This window comes from Xiphophorus hellerii, chromosome 5 (assembly GCF_003331165.1).
Source record: "Xiphophorus hellerii strain 12219 chromosome 5, Xiphophorus_hellerii-4.1, whole genome shotgun sequence".
NCBI lineage: Eukaryota > Metazoa > Chordata > Actinopteri > Cyprinodontiformes > Poeciliidae > Xiphophorus > Xiphophorus hellerii.
The window spans coordinates 3,169,572-3,190,314 of record NC_045676.1 but is presented as its reverse complement, the minus strand read 5'-3'; the positions used below and the strand labels follow the sequence as shown (position 1 = coordinate 3,190,314).

At 38.6% G+C, this 20,743-nt stretch overlaps 1 protein-coding gene across 4 annotated transcripts in view; it reads left to right on the top strand.

Annotated features, from left to right (window-relative positions):
* coro2aa (coronin 2Aa) overlaps nt 1–20,743 on the top strand; it is a 42,706-nt gene that overhangs the window by 13,933 nt on the left and 8,030 nt on the right. Inside the window, exons 1-4 of one of the 4 annotated variants that reach the window (XM_032562114.1) lie at nt 7,492–7,788; nt 15,524–15,724; nt 19,098–19,214; nt 20,460–20,609. In XM_032562114.1, coding sequence (XP_032418005.1) covers nt 15,524–15,724; nt 19,098–19,214; nt 20,460–20,609 — 468 coding nt within the window. In that variant the 5' untranslated portion in view covers nt 7,492–7,788. Of the gene's footprint in view, nt 1–7,491; nt 7,789–11,881; nt 12,020–12,611; nt 12,731–15,523; nt 15,725–19,097; nt 19,215–20,459; nt 20,610–20,743 lie in introns of those variants that run through there. The other 3 variants (XM_032562116.1, XM_032562115.1, XM_032562113.1) reach the window with 3 other exon arrangements.

Below are 20,743 nucleotides of genomic sequence, written 5' to 3'. Positions count from 1 at the left end.
ATCCTGGAAATGTTCTTCAGGTGACAGAAGGCCGACTTTGTAACGGTCTTTATGTGGCTCTGAAGGTTCAGGTCAGAGTTCATCACTACTCTCAGATTTCTGGCCTGATCTGTAGTTTCCATCTGAAATAACTGAAGCTGATTTAATCTAATGCGGTTCCTTTGAGAGCTGTCATTTTGAAATTTCATTGTTTTCTTGTGCAATAACAATAAATGACTAATTCCATCAGTTTTTGACGTGTTGTTGCTTGTTGAACTCTTCAGATGCAGATCTGTGTTTCATGCTGGTAAATTGCTGCTTTGCTTTCCGTTCCTGTTTGGCCTGAAACCACGTTTCAGCTTTAAAGGGTGTCGAGTCGATTTCTGGCTCTGGTGTGCGTCTCGTTTTGACTTTTTAAAGTCTCCTCTGGTGTTTGGGTTTATTGGCTGCCACAGTTGATGTAATCAGGTGGGTGAAGGTGTGATGATGATGATGTAGAATGGGAATGCGTTTCAAAGGAAATGAATCAAACGTGAAGGAACAAAGTGTGCTGCACGGACACGCAGACATGTGAGTCATGTTGAATGTAAGCTGAGAGTGAGATCTACAGTTAAGCATTTGTTTTAAGCGTCCATATCATGAAATATTTTAACCGTAAAATATCCGATCAGGTTCTCTGCTTCCCTCATGTCTACGGATTTGCATCTCGACTCGCTTCAGTGAACAGTGGAAGAGCAGAAAGTTTACCCAGAGTTCGTCCGTCTGCTTCCTCCTAAAACCTAAACATATTTTACGTTCCCATCCAGCTGGTTTGTGTGTCGGAAACGGATTTGATAACTGACCTGTTTTCAGGTTTTACGCGACTGGAGCAAAACGGTCTCAGTCTCTTGAGTCATGCGTAGATTTTGTTTCTGGTTTCTGATTATGTAATTCATGAAGAAGTGATGATCTCCTAGTTTTTCGTGTGCAGGCTTGCTCAATGCGACTGAAAATATTTCATCAAAAATACTATTGCTATTGTGTGTTTTGTTTGTTTTCTTGGTTTGTGTGACAACCGATCTCAGATTTCCTCTTTTGTTTCAGGGGGAATTTGTTCTGTTTTGTTCAGGTTTAGAGGAAATTTAGCTAAATTTGTCCAGTAAAAAAGGGAAAACGGATCATGAAGCACAGTACAACCTTCTGACCACAACCGTAAAAAGTACATTTGATGAAACTTTGTAAGTTTCTTAAAATGCAACTTTCCCTAACACTTATTTGCTCAATTAGGTTCTTGAGAGGAGAAATAATCCTCTAAATGTGCCCTACTTTCCTTTTAGTTTTGTTTTGTTGCCATTTTTAATGAAGAGATGAAAACATTTGGACTAATTACAACCATGACAACCACCAGACACATTTTCTCACCTTACAAAACCCTGAAACTGATATTTTAAGTATTGATGCAGCGCTGTGGAACTAGAAGTATTTTTATAGAATGATCTCAGACGCTCTGAAAATGTAACTCTTTAACCTGTTTCTTAAAGCGAATAATTTCAGAAAGTGTTTGTCTCTTTGACTTCTTTCCTTATTTTTAATCACACTCCACATGTTCACTTTGAGAAAATGCAAATAACTCTTTATTGTAACCATATGAAAATATTACAATACATTTGTTTTGCCTGGAGGGGAAACAAAAGAAATGAGCCTTGATCCCCTCCAGGCGGGACTCACACCTCGGTTTGGGAACTGTTAACATTATGACATAATGTCCACAAAACATTCCCAGAACTGATCAGAACGTGTAAATCGTTTAATAACCTCAAGGTTAGGTGGTTGTTTATGTAAGCCGTCAGAATAAATCACATGTTTTCCATATCCTCTGCTCAGGTTTGCGCTGTTTGCTTCTGGACGGGTGCGGCTCCTGATTTGCACAGTGGTGCAATAAAACCACAGCTCAGGTAAAACCATGCAAATGTATGTTAAACAGAAAAAAGCACGCTGCCCTGCAAACTCTCAGTAACGTCAAATTAGAAAAACTGTCTCAGCCTCGTAAAATTCACGTTTTTCATGGAGCTTCCTGCGTAAACTGCAGCAGCTTCACCTGCTGACCGCTGCACCTGTTCAGATAAACGTATATTTGAACTGCGGCGCGTTGTTTGCGCTGACGGACCGCAGAGCGCGTGCAGAACAAAAGGAGAAGCAGAGCTGAAACCCGAGGGGAAACCAGGTGCTGCCCAGTCAAAACACGGCCACGACTGAAGGACGCCGTCAAAATCTCCGTCCTGCTTTCTCCCAGAGAAGAGAAGAGAACTGAATCTCCAGGATCAAACCATTTTATTCGTAATATTGTCTTATTTTAAATCATTTTGAGGGTGAAGCTTGCAAAAAGTCTGCATTAAGTAAATAACCGCAGTATGTTCTTGCAGAAAAATGTATAAAGTATTACATTCCTCGCAATAAATTATTAAAAACACCCTTTATTATAACTGTATGAAAATGGTTATAATAAAGTCTATTTTATTCAGTAACGACGATTACATTTTTTTTTTAATTTGAAGTTCCAAATACTTTTAAAGAACCTCAGTGAAAACATGTTTATATGTTACCTCTGATTAAAAATCAGCTGATTACGTTTGTGTAAAGTTGAGACTGCATGAAAACGGCCTTTTTTTTACCACTTGAAAATAACTCAAAAATCAAATTCAAGATGCCGCATTGACATTATTGCAAGAGAACGCGAAATAAGAAAAAAATCCCCACACCCCGGGGGGTTCTGTGCGTTTAAGTGCCCTTTGTAAAAATTTAACAAACCGAAGAGGAAAAAAGTGGATTAAAGTTGCTTAAAATCCTCTGCTGCACTTAATATAACAAATAAGACACTAAAGAACTAATGGTAGAACTTTAAACAACCAAAAAGCAAGAAGGGGCGCACAGCGCTGCCACGACGCATAACATATCATGTTCTTTTCTATTTGTCGTAGAATAAAGTTGTCATTCACAGAAAAGAACTGTTCAAAGGAATCTAATCATTTGTGAATGTCTCATCAATAGTTGGAAGCTTATGGGACTCCTGACCCGGTTTTATCGGTAATGATACCCAGAATGGTTCTGGATGGAAAAAAAACATTGGCCATAAATTCTCGTCTGCTCAGATAATTTATTATCTATTTATTTGAACCTTTGACTGAACGCTTCTGTTTCCTGGTTGAAAGCTCGGGCGTGTTTATTGGATGTTGTGATTTTAAAAATGAGCCAAACTGATAGTGGAGGCCACTTTCTGTCTTATCTCAGAGACGCTTTATGACCGATGGACTTTGTATGTTTTTATGTGAAATTTGTTGTTATTTTCAGCTCGCATGCTCTTGTTTTCTTCCGTTTTTGCAGCGTGTGTGTGTTTCTGTAAAGCTCCTGATGCAACTGGTCCTCAGTTTGTTGGTCGTCTGCTGCTGTGCTGACGGCAGCTGGGCGGGAATGATGCGCCGTCGTTGCTAGGCCGCATGCTGTTTGCAAACACTGAGGCATAAATGTGAAATGGAAGCTGAGTTGGCAACGCAGTGCATGTACTGGATCAGAACCTGTCAGAACATGGCCGGGTCTGGACTAACGACTAATAACACAATCGGTTTGGCATTTATTGCATTCCAAGAGGATAGAAATGTTGAATATAAGGAGACTGAACTGGGAACAAATAAAAGTATACTTCATTTTGTTCATGAACGCAAGTACAAACATAAAATTTTCAGTTTCTATTAGAGCTTCTAGATCAATCCAATCACCGAATTACCATCCTGCAGCTTTTAGATGCATTAAAGGTGACCTTTTATTCATCATTGAACAGGTTATAATAGATCTACGGCTTATAAAAATCATGTTCATTACAGTTTTTGCACAAAATATTCTTAGATAATGAGATTTCAGTCTTCTCAGTTCTGTCCTTGTTGAGCCGTTTCAGGACGTCTTGTCACTTTAAATCCACATAAGCTGCTGCTGGCTAAACATTTACACTTGTGCATGAAAAAAGCTGCAAACAGATGTGCATTAATACAACTGTACATCTTTGAAAAGCAGACGTGGAGCCTCCTGCATAACCAACAAGAATGCAGAAAATGGTTTCTGGATAGTGAGTCAACAACAAAACACTCGTCTTTTCCAGCAGCCATTGTACAGCACATACAGAGGTAAAACCAGTCGACCAAACATCCTGGTATGCTACTTGAGTTGCTAGGTAACTGCCTTGGCTTGGCTGGGGTTGCTAGGTAACGGTGCAGTGTGACTGAACAATCCGAATGTTTTTGAATCAACTCATTTTCCAGACACCAAAATACATGAACTTATTGCCAAAAAACCCTCTGGGTGGTTTGTTTTCTTCTGATTTGTTTTAGAGCATCTTGCCTTTATTCAGAAGCAGTTCAGACCCAAATGGAAGCATAAGAATGGATAAAATGTGAATTTTGCATAATGGGTCCGCTTTAAATGAATAGTTGGCTACCAGACCTCTGCAGAGCTCCGGAGGACTTGGGCGCTTCTGTTGGGTCAAAAAGTTTTGCGATCTTCTTTAGGCCTGTCACAATAACAAATTTTCCTGGACATTAATTTGCCCCAGACGTTACATTTGCGATAAACTGTAATATTATTGTTTTTGAGACCATTTTTATGTAATATAATGGTAATGACATAATAATGCAAGTATGCCCTTCCAGAGACCAATAAGCCTAACATTGTAATGAACTTTTAACCCTGGAACTGGAAGACATTTAATCATCCAAAAAAAAAAAAAAAAAGTGAATTATGAAGTCCCTGTAAATTAAATTGTCCTTCAAGAAAAACACTGGTTGAAACCAAAACACCAGACTTACGTTTTATCATCTAGTTTTTGGTAAAAAGAGAGAAAAAATTATGCAAATGGGAATTATTGATCTCATTTTGACTTATCATTTTTATTTATTGCTTATTGGCCTAATCTTCATTGATATTTAGCTTTAGCTGCTTCTCCACTTTATTTCATTTCCATTTACTCTGTGCAAACGTCCCGGTACCAAATAAAGTCCAAATAAAACCATCTTTTCTCTGCAACAAACAGTTCAAACCTTTTACTTTATAATAAAATGCAGAAATATTTGATCAAAACTAAAGCAGCTGTGTTGTTTGACAGACTTGCTTCTTATTTTCACATTCCCAGCAGCAGCTGCAGCCGCCGCGCCAAAGCGAACGGACTCGTTATGTAACGGCGCGTTAGCTTTAGCTGCTAACCAGGTCGATACGAGTGAGTGGGAGAGCTGGATGTTGACGTGCTGCCTGACAAGAGGATCAATGATCGCTGCGGCACAAACGTGACCTCCTGCACGCCAACAGATCGGCTTCAGCTAGTTACATTCACTTGAGTAATTGTTTTTTTTAAAACTGTACTTTCAGTTCTTAATACACTGTACTTTTTACTTTTGAGTAATTTTATTATGAAGTATTTCTACTCTTAAGTAAAATTTCTTGATTTTTCTGCCCACCAAATGAAACGTGTTTTAACCAAAGACATGTGCCCTCAGTGTCTGTTAAAGTTTCATACATTTTTTTATTGAAAGAAACTGTTACTTTTTTGTTACTTGTATGAATTATTGTCTTTTTCATCCTTAAAGTACCAAACATTTCCACTTAAATTTATATTTTGGTCCATCTGACGATGTAATTTTAAAATATTAAATAATTTGATCAGTTACTCAGTAATTGAGCAGAATATTCACCAAATCCATTTTTCTCGAGTAATCTTTTGGATGACTACTTTTTACTTTTAAAAACTTGTGAAATACTGGCGTTAAATTTTTGGATTCTCTGGTGGTCTCCATTGGAAATATTCAGACCAAAATTCTCCCAAATGCAGGAAAATCTTCTGAAAATAATGCAAAATATCCGAAAACACAAAGTTTTTTTCGCAGCCTTTCAGTCATTATTATTTGTAAGCTTTGCTTGTTGCTGGTAGCTGGAAGGCGACTGTATGAGGATTTGTTTACAAGTTTATCTTGCAGATAGAAACATGATATGGGAGACGTTTCACCAAACAAGTCCCTGGCAGATGTTTACAGATGTTCCCTCAGGACATGAGAAACAGGCTGAAACTGAACACAGATGTTCAGGTTTACAGGTATTTACTTTTACATCCCAGGTGATCTGGCTGGAAATGCTGTGAGAAATTTTTCCGATGGAAGGACATTTCTGCAAACCTTTTCTGCAGTTACCATATTACAGCAGCCTCTCAAGCCTGAGCCCTGGATTCAGACCGAACAACAAGTCGATCCGGACTGAATCAAAAGATTAAAAAAAAAAAAAAAAAAAAAGGTGGAATAAACATGTTGCAGCGTGAAGTCACACACGCAAGATCCAGCCTTCATTTCTCTGCTGGAGGGCAAAAGCCGCTGGCCGCCACCGACTACTACTGCTTTTAGCTGTTAAGCTAAAAGCTTAACGTGGCGTGCTAAATCTTAAATGTATAATTGATTATATAATAGGAAAAGGGACAGAGTGCTTTGCTACTAATGGTCAACTCTGTGACAAGTAGATAAGATCAGGAAACGGTTTTAGTTTTAAAAAACGGTGAGGGAAGTGGGTCAGTTATGCTAGCTTGACTTTGACAACCTTAGCATGTAGATGTGCTGCAGAATTCAGTCCTTTTTTTTAATTTTTAAAGTTGACCTCTCTGACACCAACTCTGACAGATCATCAGTAGAGCAGGTGTTTAAATTTACTAATCAACCACCGCTGTGTTCAGACGATCATCTATTTCATAAACATCAAGCCTGAAAACAGAAAACTGTAACCGTCTGAATGTTCTGCCGTTTGTGTGGGAAATGTTTCCGTGATTTTTTTGTGTGTTGAATCCTGATGTGCTAGTGGAGCTGTTGTCAGTCAGTTGCTATGGCAACAGGTCTCTGTATGGCTTAGCTGACATAGAGAGTGAGAAATTTTTTTTTTTGTTAGCTACTCCAGTAAGGTTAAATTGAACTGCAATTCTAAAACTTGTACGGTGTAAGCTAATTATAAATGGTGCTAATGGTAGCGGGTATGTTGCACACAGAGTAGCTTAGGAATGAAGAATCATGTTGGTGCGCGGGCCCCAAATGAAAATCAGCTAAGGGCCTCAAGAAAGCTTTGGTCGGCCCTGCCATTAATGGCTTCAGCCTGGTTATAACTAAATGCACAAAAGATAAAGGGGGTTTGAATATTTTAGCAAAACTAAAGTTTTTTTTTTTTTTTTTTTTTTACCTTTTTAACACAGAAGAGATGAAACATCTCAATGTTTTTTTCTCACAAATATTTCACACAAGGGAATCTTTGATTTTTGTGCAACAAGAGCAAAGAGGAATGTCTGCCTCTTTCTTTTTCTCTTTATTCTTCTTTTTTCTCTCAGTTTTTCCCTCTCTCTCTCTCTCTCTCTCTCTCTCTCCCTCAGATTAGGTAAATGGTTGAGTAAACTCTGCGGCGGAGTGACGGAGTGTGATTACCTGCTGCTCCTCTCAGTCGCCTCCCTCTCTGGGAGTGTACATATCCTGCTCACTCCCTTTGCTTGTTCACACATGCACTCTGCCTCCCGCTGCACACACACACACGCACACACACACACACACCCACACACACGCTGACCTTCTCTCCTGGTTTTAACCTGGACTAACGGGGGAGTTTTTTTACTGGAGAGTGAGTTTTTGGCAGCAGCGTCGATCCGTTAGCCGAGCCGCTGCCAGTCGTTTAGTTTTCTTTTTGATTTTGCTGTTTGGACAATCGGAGTGAGTTTTTCTAACCTCAGGACGCGCCGCTGCTTCTCCGGTCGCTGACGACTCGCTCGGCAGGGTGAGTGCTGCAGGAAATTCATCTTTCACTCTTCAGACCTTTTTAATCTGAGTGTTGTCTCAGTTTTTATTTATTTTCCCTCAGGATTAAAAATTTAGAGCATATCTGAAATGAGCTGAGGGCTTCATTTTTATTCTTTTTAGATTCAACTTCTGTTTTTTTTATGATAAATAACAAAAATATGAAGCCTAGACTAAATGACCTTATGATCAAACAACTTGGTCAAGTCAGCGGCTGTTTCCTTCACTGCAAAAACACATTTTGGTTTAGTTTCTACTGCAAATATCTTGGAAAATTTGAAATAAAATAAAACTGAATTAGAAGTAACTTTTCAGCAAGATATAGGAACTTGTTTAAGTCATGAATTCCATAATACTGATGAAAAAGTGACAGATTATTTTGCTTATAACATGGGAAAAATTGGCAGATGTTAAATAATCTGCCAATTGATCTAGTACTTCATCAGTTTTAAGGAATTATTGGCTTAAAACAAGCTCATATGTTGCTGAAAGGTTATTTGTAAGTTAATTTTATCTTATTTCAAGTGTACTACGATATTTGCACTAGAAACTAGACTAAAATGTTGTGTTTTTGCAGTGTTCAAAATGCAGGCGGTGGTTTGGACGAGGTGTGAACCGATTTATCAGCCAGCTGATTTATCGGCGCCGATTTCCTTCATTTTGGGAGATTGTTGATCGGCCGATTCTTACATGTGAAGCCGATCGTATCTCCCTCAGCAAAGGTCTAAAAATCAACCACTGTCCTCTTCTGCTCTGCCTGTTTTAGAGGTTTGACTGATGGACCGGCCCATCAGTTCATGTCTGCACGTTGCAGTTAAGTGACCAAGTCAGCGACTTCCTTGCTATGTTTAGCAGCAAAAAAAATGTATCGGCCAAAATTGGAATCAGAAAGCCCGGCATTTTAAAGATTGATGATCAGCAATTGGCCACAAAACTGTAATCAGTGCATCACTAGTTTGAACTGCTGTCATTTTTTCGTGATCAGGAATTGGCTAATTTCTCCAACTCGCCTCCATCTGTTGTCGGGTGTCTGAGTTGTTTTTTTGTTGTTTTTTTTCACGTCTTGTCGACTTACAGTAAAACAGCTTCAGTGGAATCGCTTTCATAAACATCAGTGATGAGATTCAGCAGCTAATGGCCTGAAAGCTTGTGCAGAGACGGCTAATGGAGGAGTAAACTCGTGATCTGCACTTTAGACCTTTAAGATCCAGAGAGACGTTTTTACCTTCAGTCCAACTGAATAAAACACGTTTAGGATCGCTGCTATCTTACCCGTTAAAAAACGATAAATATGAAAACCTGTTTTTTTTATATTTAGTTCTTTATCTTTTTAGTTAAGGGCCACTGCGAAAAAACAACAGTTTGCAGATGATTTCTGATTCCTCGTTCTCCTTTGTTCATTTGAATTATTTTTAAAATTCCAACCACAAAGCATCTGATTTCTGAAGATTCCCGCTTTCTGATTTGCAAAAAATCTTTAATTTAGCTCTGATTTCAATGTCACAGAAAGTCCAGCTGTCACTGAAGTTTTCAAATGTAGGGCTGCCCCTCCTCCACATATTGCTGAGTACTGCAGGTCAGCTAAACTAAAAGATTACGATTACACTAAGCTAGCAGTGGTTGACTGCAGGCTGCACCGGAGCAGATAGCCCAACTAAGTCATCTTTAAACTCCCAAAAAGGCAGATCTTTTTTGCTCTGTCAAGACTTCTACTCCCCTCCCACACCTGTTGCTGCACACCGACAGTCGGCTCCAGTTCGGTTAAAAGAAAATGTGACTGGGATAGAAAAGCTTTTTGTTCTGATAATATTTGAATAAGTTAAGAAAATTTATGACCGAATAGGGCAAAGATTTCTTTTTATACAATTATGAAAAAGTCATGACAAAGGATCAATATTACCAGACGAGAGACATAAAAGTAGAAGAAAAAAAAACTTTGATAGTTAATATCTGACTTACTTTGATACTTTATTCTTGCAATATTATAACTAATTTCCATGTATAATCACGACTTTACTCTTATATTATTCCGCCATACAAACGACTTATTTGTCTGGTATTATGACTTTATCTTGTAGAATTACGACTTTATTCTTTTATATTTCGACTTACTGTCATACAACTTTATGCTCGTATTTCTATAAGTCTGTTCTTGTATTATTACAACTTTATTTTCATATTTTTTCTCGAATTATGATTTTCTTGTCAGAATTTAATGATCTTTTCTTAACTCGGCCCTAATGCTCTGTTGTAACAAATTAGATTCTCTTCCCCCTGAAGTGTTGGGCAAACATGGTGCTAAAGCTGAGTGGGGCGATTTCCACGTCACTCAGGACGTGAATGACGAGTCGCTGCTGTGCTACAAGCCGCTGGGAATAAAACGGAGCAAAGTCGCTGGCGATCTTCAAACATTCATAGGCGTGTTTCTTTGAGTTAGATAAGAGAAGTGGGGCAACTTAAAAATGGACTCAGTTTCCTGAAAATAGATGTTTGCAGATGGTGGATGAGGGTTAAAAATGCGTCGAAAAGGTGGAAAGCTGTTAATCGAACATAAATAAAAGCTTGAAATGAGGAAGTTTGTGTCCCTGCTGTGCGCCCACTCATCCTCCTCAGATCCTCCACGCCCCGTCCAGCAGACGGCTGCGCTCGCTAATCATTACCCTGCGTGGTCTTGTCAGTAAATCACTCTGCTGTAAAACAGCCAGAAGAGAGAGAGACATAAAAGTACAAGAAAACAAATCTTTGATAATTAATATGACACGTCTTATTTTGACTTTCTTTGATACTTTAGTCTTGCAATATTACAACTAATTTCCATGTAGAATCATGACTTTACTCTTATATTATTCCACCATACGTACGACTTATTTGACTGGTATTATGACTTCATCTTGTAGAATTACGACTTTATTCTTTTATCTGCGACGAGCCGACCTGAAGAAATGGAGCATAAATGCAGGAAGGCAGAGGACCTGAGAGTGGAGTTAATCTGCGTTTCCAGGGGTTTTATTGAAACAGAAAGTGGGATTTCTGCGATTGTTTTGTGCATGCCTGAGCTTTAAGATGTTTTCTGTCGGGTACATGCAGACATTTAACCCGTCTCATCCCCTCAAATGTGTTCCCTGCTGTAATGAAGCAGCTTGGGATTATCGCCTGTTATCCTATTACCGCTCAGTTTGTAAGCTGTCAGGTGTGGACGACATCAGGCAGTGGCAGCCATTCATACCTGTGTGCAGATACGCCACGACATGCGTTCACACCTGTGCATTCCTCGTCTTGGATTTCACCATGAGAGTTGGGAAAACATCCCACCTCCACTCAGGAGAGGCACAGTCACAGCGGCGCTTTAGGGCCAATTGAGGAATTGTACATTTCTGCCAAAAACTTAGGAAAAAAACAAGAAAATTTGTGAGTTTGAAAATTTGCTAGAAAAAAATTTGAAGATTTTGAGATTAATCTCTAAATTTTCTAGAGAAACAAGGAGGTTTCTAATTTTGAAAAGTTGAAAATGTACAAGAAATCTCAGACATTTTGGAGAAAAAACATGAAAAAATACATTTGAAAAGATGAAAATGTGCTAGAAAAAAACTAAGAATTTGAGAATAATCTCAGAAATGTATATTTTCTAGATCATTTCTGAGTTTGAAAACTCAAATGTTGAGGTTAATCTCGGAAATCTTTTAGCAAAAAATGTGGAAAGTTCAGAGTTTGATGTTGTCAGTTGTTAGAAAAAAATCATTTTCAGGTTAATCTCGGAAATTCTTTGAGGAAAAACTTGGAAATTTGAGTTTGAAAAGTCAAAAACTTTTGAGAAAAAAATCTCAGAAATATTTTGAGAAAATACTTTCTAGAACATCCGAGTTTTCTAATTTTATTTATTTATTTAGAAAATGTCCTTACTATATTCTAGAAAAATGAGTAAGTTTACTCCTCTTGTTTCTCTCTTTAATGGCCCTAATATGCCGTCCTAACATGGCTCCTGTCACGAGTTTCAGGAACGTTTCCTGCAGACGGCTGTATGGATGAATTGATGCTGTTTGGACTTTGGCTTTAAAGGTTTTGATTGTACTTCCAGATCTGCAATAGACCAGAATAGAAAACCCTTCTGCTCTAAGATCGCTGTTTTTCAGCCATGTTGAAACACACGAGTCACGATACAAACTGCTGGATGTTACTACTGGCAGAAACGCCGCAGAAGAAAACTGGAAGTGGTAGGAAAATGATGTTTTTATTATTATTATTATTATTATTATTATTATTCAGGCAATGTGCTGCTGGCTTCTCCACCAGTTGTGTCATTCGAAAGTGTTTAATGTACAATTTACTCAAAATGTTGCATATGTGCATTTTTTTTTGTCCGCATTGGCAGAGTATAGACAAAGTTTTACACATTTTTGAAAAGTTGCCTTTGATTGCTGAGATTTAAAGTTAGTTCTTCAACCTGATAGATCAAGGGGTGTACTAACTTTTTCCTTTTTTAACAAACAAAGATGGGAAAGATGGTGTTCTTTCTTAACGCCTGTACTTTGTTGACCGAGTCTGGAATCCTAATCGAGACCTCTTCCACTGATTTTAGGAAGGTTTTACTAAAATCAGTTTGTTTTAAAGTATTTTTTCACCATTCTGTAAATCCACTGTTTTCAGTTCAGTTTTACGACTGCATGCTGTGGTTTTTTTACAGCCCCGTAACACGATTAAAACACATTTCCCTCCGGCAGAGCGGACATCGTCTCCGTTTCTTCAGAGAAACTCTTGGGAATAAAACAAATTTTCTGCTGTCACCGAGCGCGCCTCGCCGGCGTTTGATCAGCAAGACGTCGGTGTATAAATAGGCAGGATGGTGTTTTGGTCGTCAGCAGCGGCCTGGACCTGCAGCTGCCAATGGCCTGATTACAACCACGAGACGATCGGCTTCTGCTCCTGTAAGCCTCAGCAGGACATGACTGCTGATTAGAGCAGATCTGACCCGATGCAGCAAACTGAGCGTTTATCTGACACGGATCATCAGATGGAGCCGTCCAGAACAGAATCTGGAGATGCTAAATGTGTTAGCTTAGCTTCAGTGTTGGTTCCCTCCATCAGGGTTTGTTAGTTAGGCTGGAGCGCAGCAGATGGAAATATGTGATCATTTCATCATTTTTCCGCCTGATATTTTCTTTCATCCTCCAAAGTTGAGTTGAAGTTGTTACTTTATTGATTAATAATCTAGTTAATCTGTGTTTATAGCAGATTATTGGCTAATGAAGCTCCATATGTTTATATAAGATGATGAAATATTTCTGTAAAGAAGTTTCCCTTATCCAACGAACGATTGGACGGACAGAATTTGGTCGGTTGTTTGTTCGTCCATCCACCTGGTTGTTTATCCATCCATCCATTTTGTCATCCATGCATCCATCCGTCCACTTGTTATTCCATCTATATGTCTATTTGGTTGGATGTTCATTCATCTATCCATCCATCTGGTTGTCCATGCATCCATTTCGTTCATCCATTCATCCATCCGTTAATTCATTCACCTGTCCGTCTGTCCATTTGATCATCTGTTCATTCATCCATCTGTGCATCCTTCAACTTGGTTCTTTGTTTATTCATCCATCATCTACCTTCTACTCATAAAATAACCCTTGTTATCCGTTCATCCTTCATGGCAGTTTCATGGTTTCACTTTGAACTGGGATCTCACTGGTTTTTAACCAGTTAAACTGGACTCTGTTCCCTTTCAGATCCAAATTCCAACTTCATAAGCAAACAACGGTTCTCCGTTTTATATCTCTGTTGGAAATGACCTTTCCTCCTCTTCTGATGGATCAGTCTGCTTTAACTCATCTTTTTATTAGGCAGTAATCTTCATTTCTGTACATTTACTATTTTAAATAATGAGGATTTTCTTGCCAAAGTATTTCTGTAATTTTTTTAAATGGTCAATAGAGTTCTCAGATCAGCATCTGTACAAGCAGAAGGCTGTTTTTATTCCAGCGCTGTGTATGCTGCGGGGAACAGAAGAGATGCCACACCCATCAAAAACAAAGATGTGAAAGATGCATCATTTTTAACCATTTCAATTTATTCTGCCAACACAACAGCTGCTCATCCGTTGAGCTTAGCAGCCATTTCACGCCTGAAGTAAATGAGAAGAAGTCCAAATAACCTTAGAAAGACCTGGAGAAGAATCCATCAGAACAACTTCTGAAGATTACACAATCTGACCAAAATGTAAAGATCATTTTAGACTTTTTGATCAAACTAAATGTGATAAGAATGTTACGTAAGCTTTTATTTTATAAAACCAAGCCAGATTCATAACCCTCATGAGATCAAAAATGTTTGTTGCTGTTCATCCACAGTTTTATGTGTTTATGTCGGTGCTACCGGTTCGGTTGTGTTTGCAGTGGTTGATTGTGTTAAAGCTGCAGGTTTAGCCGACAGGAACGTTCTTGTGCAGCTCTCTGTCAGGTATGGAGGCGTAGCGTTAGTGGTTAGCTCGTTTTGACGCCCTCAGGCCAGAAGGTGAGAAGTTGGAAACCTAAACTGAGACATGAAGTCACGACTGCGTCTCTTTTCCTTTAACTGGACTCCTTCCTGTTGGTACCACCAGCATCAGGCTAACCTTTATTAATTTGGCCATCATCAGAGTCACTCATCAGAATTAGGTCATTGTTTTATGTTGGATCTGTCTGAAAACAGAAACTTGTGATGAGTTCACACCTTGTGCTGTCTGTTTCTGCAGCAGGTTGTTTTTTTTAAGACGTAGCATCTCGTTAGCGTCGGCCTCCACCCTTTATTCATAAGTAATGAGCTTGCAGCAGGCAGCAGAGCAGACATGCCGGCTGGCCGAGGCTCGTCCCGGTGGACCGCAGCCTCTTATCTCTCTCTGTAACGACATATGCATCGACCAGCAAGTCGAGGAAATGGGCTAAAAAGAGACTCAGGATTCAGGAAGGCTTTTTCTGCCATGATGGTTTAAGTGTTGCGTTATTTGTTTGATCGCAAATGATCTGAAGTAAAACAAAGATTGCCCCAAAATTTATACATTTTTAGAATCGCATTATTTGTAATAAAAATTATGTAATTAATTTATTTTAAAAATATACTTTTAAATATTTCAGATTATTTTACATTTAAAATCAGTTGAAGAAATTCCTAATTCTTCTTTCTGAACCATTTAAATTCAGGTTTGTTGCAGTTTATTTTACCAAACTAGCCAACCTATTATTTTTGTCAGCTTCTTGATTTATTTTACATTTTCTGTTAGACTCCTAATTGCAATGTCAGGACAACTAACTGATTAGTTGTTTTTTAAACATGTTTAGTAAATGAATAGTAAACCATATTTTTAAAGATTTAATTTAATCAATAAATTGATTTATCACTCAGTCATAGATGTACTTATTTTTTGTTCAATTCCTGAACATTTTCATTCTTTACTGATGTAATTGACTAAAAAATTTCAGAAAAAGATATTTAACTTGGTTAAATTGAATCCTTTCTTTAGAGTTGAGTATTCTCCTAAATTCCATCTAAAGCAATAAATTATCCATCATCCATTGTCAGAATCTCTTAGTAAGAGTTCAAACTTTAATAAATGGCATGTTTGAATTTGTGGTGAATGTCTTTGTAGACGCCTGGTTTAGTTGTGTTTACCAGAGAAGCAGACGCGGCGCCTTTTCTCCTTCGCTGACCTCCATGTTTCTCCTTCCTCTTCCTCCTCTCAGATGACATGGCGTCCTCAGTACCGCAGCTCCAAGTTTCGCCACGTGTTCGGGAAAGCTGCCACTAAGGAGAACTGCTACGATGGCGTGCCGATCACACGCAGCGTCCAGGACAACCACTTCTGCGCCGTCAACCCTCGCTTCGTCGCCGTCATCACGGAGTGCGCCGGGGGCGGAGCCTTCCTGGTTCTGTCGGTCCATCATGTGAGTTTGCGCTGATTTTCCAGGGAAGTACAAATCATGGAACACGATGAATTTAATCACAGTATTGATGCAGTCGTTCGATAAATGCTGGAGGTTTGTTTGAGAGTGGCCTGGAGATAGTTGGGCATTTAACTGGTTGCATTTACTCAAGTAGCTTTTTTTTTTTTTTTTAAAGTACTTTTATTAGCATTTTACCTCGCTGTAGGTATGACCTTTTCTTGAGTAATATATCACTACTTTTACTTGAGTAATATTTCTAGATTTTCTTCCCACTTTGAGTAACTTCACTGAATCAAGACCAAACATACTTTAACCAAAAATTTACAAGACACAAACACATTCTGCAATTTTTAAAAATAAGTTTTTTAATGAAAGAAACTGATTTGGAAAAATCTTTCTTTTGCTTGTAATTTATTAATGTGAATTATTTTCATTTTGGTCTTTAAAAAATACAAAATTGCAAGCGCTAAGCCGTTATGACATAGTGACAGTTTAAAGAAAAACGTTTCTATGAAAGTTTTATGCGCCACTGTGGGATGCACAGTTGCCTTGCAGCAAGAAGGTCCTGGAGTTTGCATGCTCTCCGTGTGCATGGTGGGTTCTCTCCGGGTACTCCGGCTTCCTCCCACAGTTCAAAAACATGACTGTCAGGTTAATTAGTCTCTATAAATTGGCCCCAGGTGTGTGCATGGTTGTTTGTCCTTCTGTCTCTGTGATGGACTGGCGACCTGTCCAGGGTGACCCCGCCTCTCGCCCCAAACGTTCGATGGACAATAGGCACCAGCACCCCTCCCGACCTCCACTTGGGACCAGAGTGTACAGAAAATGGATGGATGGATGAAAGTTATATACCACAGCTTTAAAGAAATACTCTCTATGTGACACTAATCCCCCTCTCTTGACATGTCAGAGTCATAATTTATCAATTTATATTCAAAAATGTGGAAAAAAACCATATTCCCCATGTGATTATATTCCCCAGATGCCTGTCGTAGCTGGAGGGCAATGGAGTTAAAAATTTATTTTTAATCATTAACTAACTCCCCTTTTGTGTTGAGATATTTTATGATCAGTTTGATCAGCGTTTTTATCGACGACTCTTTGTAGAAGAGAAGAGGTGGAGCTCTTCTCAGGTTAGGTTGTGGCCCCTTTTGCACTTTTTTCCCAGCGAGATTCATCATTCATTATTACAAAATATCAAGATAAAAAAACTGAGATAACTTGGGGAGTTTTCGGTTTATCTCCAGATTAGAGGGATTTATGGTGCTGAGCTCTTCTTTCTTTCTTCCTGTGAGTTTGCACCAGCCTCCTGGCACAGCTCACGGTTGCATAGGAGCTCAGGAATGACTTATCTCATCTCTCGACCCTCCCTTATGTCTCGAGGAGGTGAAACTTTCTCTCTTCACCATCCGTGCGATCAGTGTGCAGATAGAAACAAACATGTAAGCCACATAAACTGATCATCTGAAGGCTGACTCTACCTGCTGGGGTCCAGGGAACGCTCTGTTCCCACATAAATACCAGTTTCAGACTCTCAGTTTGATCTGACATGAAGGGAGATGCCAAAAAGTTTTGTTTTGGTGTTGAAACAGGAATCCATGTGATCAGTCTGACACCTCCATTCTCCCTGTGCATCAGGCTGACTGGCTTTTCAGTTATAATTATCTTATTTTTTTATTTTAATTTCTCCCAAAAGGATTCTTTTGATGATTTATGTGCAATAAGGCAGCAGGAAGCCGTGTTACGTGTCTGGATCTGTCAAGTCTGGTGAAGTCTAATAAATGCCTTGCAGGGACATTAATCTGAGCAATGCTGCATGGAGCTTACAAGAAATTAAAAAAAAAAAACCTGGCAGAAGTTTGAGAGTTGGAAAGGAGTTTTTTCTTTTACCTGCGTTTACCTCCAAACCAAACCATACATCTGTGTGAACATGTGTGAGATTTCTCTGGAGGTGCAAACAGAAAAGAAAATCCACAAATCAAAACATGGATCGTTGTTAGGTTGTGGAAAAACTGGCTGAATTTGGTAACATAATCCAAAACTGGCCATCTATTACTAAATGTCATGAATGCGTCACTGTGCAGATTAGCTGCTTTGACTTTGAACTGTTTCTGAATTTAAACTAATTTGTCAAATCAAACTTTGCAAACCAGATCAGACTCTTACAGATGTCAGGTGTTTCTTCTATTTGACGTACTCAGCACAGAAACGTGTGTGTAAAAGTTAAATTAGTTTTATTGCCACAACTATGTGAAATAATCCAACATTTTTAAAGGGAAATTGCCATATTTGAGTTAGTCATTTTTGTTATAAATTAAATTACATACAGTACAGACCAAAAGTTTGGACACACCTTTCTAATTCAATGGGTTTTCTTTATTTTCATGACTATTTATAAGGCAAGAAATCCCACTTATTAACCTGACAGGGCACACCTATGAAGTGAAAACCATTTCAGGTGACTACCTCTTGAAGCTCATCAAGAAAATGCAGAGTGTGTGCAAAGCAGTAATCACAGCAAAAGGTTGCTACTTTGAAGAAACTAGAACATAAGGGGTATTTTCAGTTGTTTTACACTTTTTTGTTTAGTGCATATTTCCACATGTTATTCATAGTTTTGATGCCTTCAGTGTGAATCTACAATGTCAATAGTCATGAAAATAAAGGAAACTCATTGAATTAAAAGGTGTGTCCAAACGTTTGGTCTGTACTGTATATCCAGATTGGACCTTGTGTATGAAATGATTCAGATAGCAGCTGATTAATGGCATCCAGTCTCTGGCTTTGCAGCAATCTCTCCTCCAAAAACCAAGGAATTACAGGGATCTCATGACTCTTGTTGTTTTTCATAGATAGAAAGAGGGAATTTCCAGTTTTTGTGCATTTCATGAACAGAAACTAGTTTATCTTACAGTATTTGACTTGAAGATTAATAATCAAAGCCATTCAATGACTTCAATTATTAAATCAAAGTCCTTGATTGGCTGACAAATTGAGATTTATCCAATTCCAGCTGTCTTTTTTTCATTTAATCAATCAAGTTTATTTGTATAACACATTTGGCTTTAGGGTTAGGATTATGGTTAGTCGGAGACGACTAAAACGTCTGAAACTTTCGCACAGTGCTGTAACATGGAGCAGGAAGTGGCTCAGCAGATTAGTTTACATTACACAGCCTCACATGGAAATCAGCCCTGTTCTGCGCTTTGCATTGTGGGGCTTTATTAGCTCTTGTTACCTTTGGACACAAACACTCAGACTCCTGATTGCTGCTTATCCATGAGGGATATTATTGATTTTCTTCACAAGAGAGTAAATAACAATCATTTCCAGATTGACGGGGTGTTTTTTTTTTGTGTGTGTGTTTTGCCAGACAGGTAAAGTGGACCCTCACCACCCTCGAGTGTCGGGCCACAGAGGAAACGTTCTGGACATCAAATGGAATCCGTTCAACGATTACTGCATCGCCTCCTGCTCCGAGGACACCACGGTGCGTGAACTGGCCTAGTCCAATCATACCCATATGTCTGGGAAACCAACTGGATCTTTATGCAATTTGGCTTTTCATCCACACTCAGTTTAATATCGCTGAATAGAGCAGTTCATGTTATACTTCGTTGTAAAATCACAGGTGTTTATACTTGAACACCTGTAATTTTATTTCAAAATATATTCTTTAGTCAAAATACAGACTTTCATTTCACTAGGCATTCTCTTAAAAAAGATTTATTTTACAAAAAGTTAGAACTAATGCACAAAAAATAACTTGTATGGTGAGCAACTCTGAAATTCAATGCCAGCCGTTATATTTAATGCTAGTGAAAAAATTTTGAAGAACAGGTTAAACAACATTTTAGTAAATTGTGAACAATGTAAGCTGGTTGTGTTTAACTATAATCATTAGTTGCAGCTTGAGGTTCAGAAAAAAATCGATTTTATAGAAAATCGGAAATCCTAATTCTGGGAACTCTGAATCGATTCAAAATGCTCAAATCGATTTTAAAATACATTAAAGTTGTGCGTCTTATTTGCAGCTACAATGCATTTTGCATTGAACGTCCTTTCAGCCACTGTATGTATTTTGACTATTTCTTTGATATTTTTTATTTACAAAAAAGCCACGCAGCTAAGCTAACAGAATTTTATCTATCAGATATTATCTTTTGCTTGAATATAAACTGATGGAAAATAATTGTCTTAAATACATTTTCTATTTATTTACACTCTTTTCCGCTTGTCAGTCACATAATTTAAACAAAATCTCTAAACCATTTGAATAGAAAAATCGGTTTCTGTATTAAAATTTGTTTCTGAATCGAATTGTGGCACTAAAATCCGAATCGCTAGACACTAAAAGATTTAGCTTTGTGCTACACTGCCCCCTATGGGTCTGGCATGTTTAAAACAACGCTCACTGGAGTAATTCAGCAGGTTTGTGCTGATGAACATTTCTTAAATGAATCCCGTGTGTACAATATTTTTTTAAGCAATGTGTTGGAGATATTTGTTTATATAAATGAGGCTCCGTGAGACTGAAAGGACATGTTACTGCATTCCTGGAATATGAGCATGTCGCTGTAGGGAGATGATTTTATTGCCTCGCTTGTTAAGCCGGGGCGTCCCAGAACAAAGCCCTGCAGAGGAAGAGGCATCCATGAACTTTGCCTCGGGTCAGAGTCTTTTTACTCTCTGCTAAAGGTTCTCCGGTTATTTATCGTCGTTTATGTGCGTGCAGGTGAAAGTTTGGGAAATCCCGCCTCACGGCGTGCTGAAGACCCTGACGGTGCCGTGGAAAGAGCTGCAGGGTCACAGCCGCAGGGTGGGCGTCATCGAGTGGCATCCGACGGCTAACAACATCCTCTTCAGCACAGCCTACGACTACCAGGTAACAAAACGCCGTCCGAGGCGATAAGGATAACAAAAAGCTGATTGTGAAATATATTACAGAACGTTTATAACAACGCAGCCAAACAGGTTTCAGGAATTAGATCTTTAAGGTGATTGTTGCCCGGTGACTTT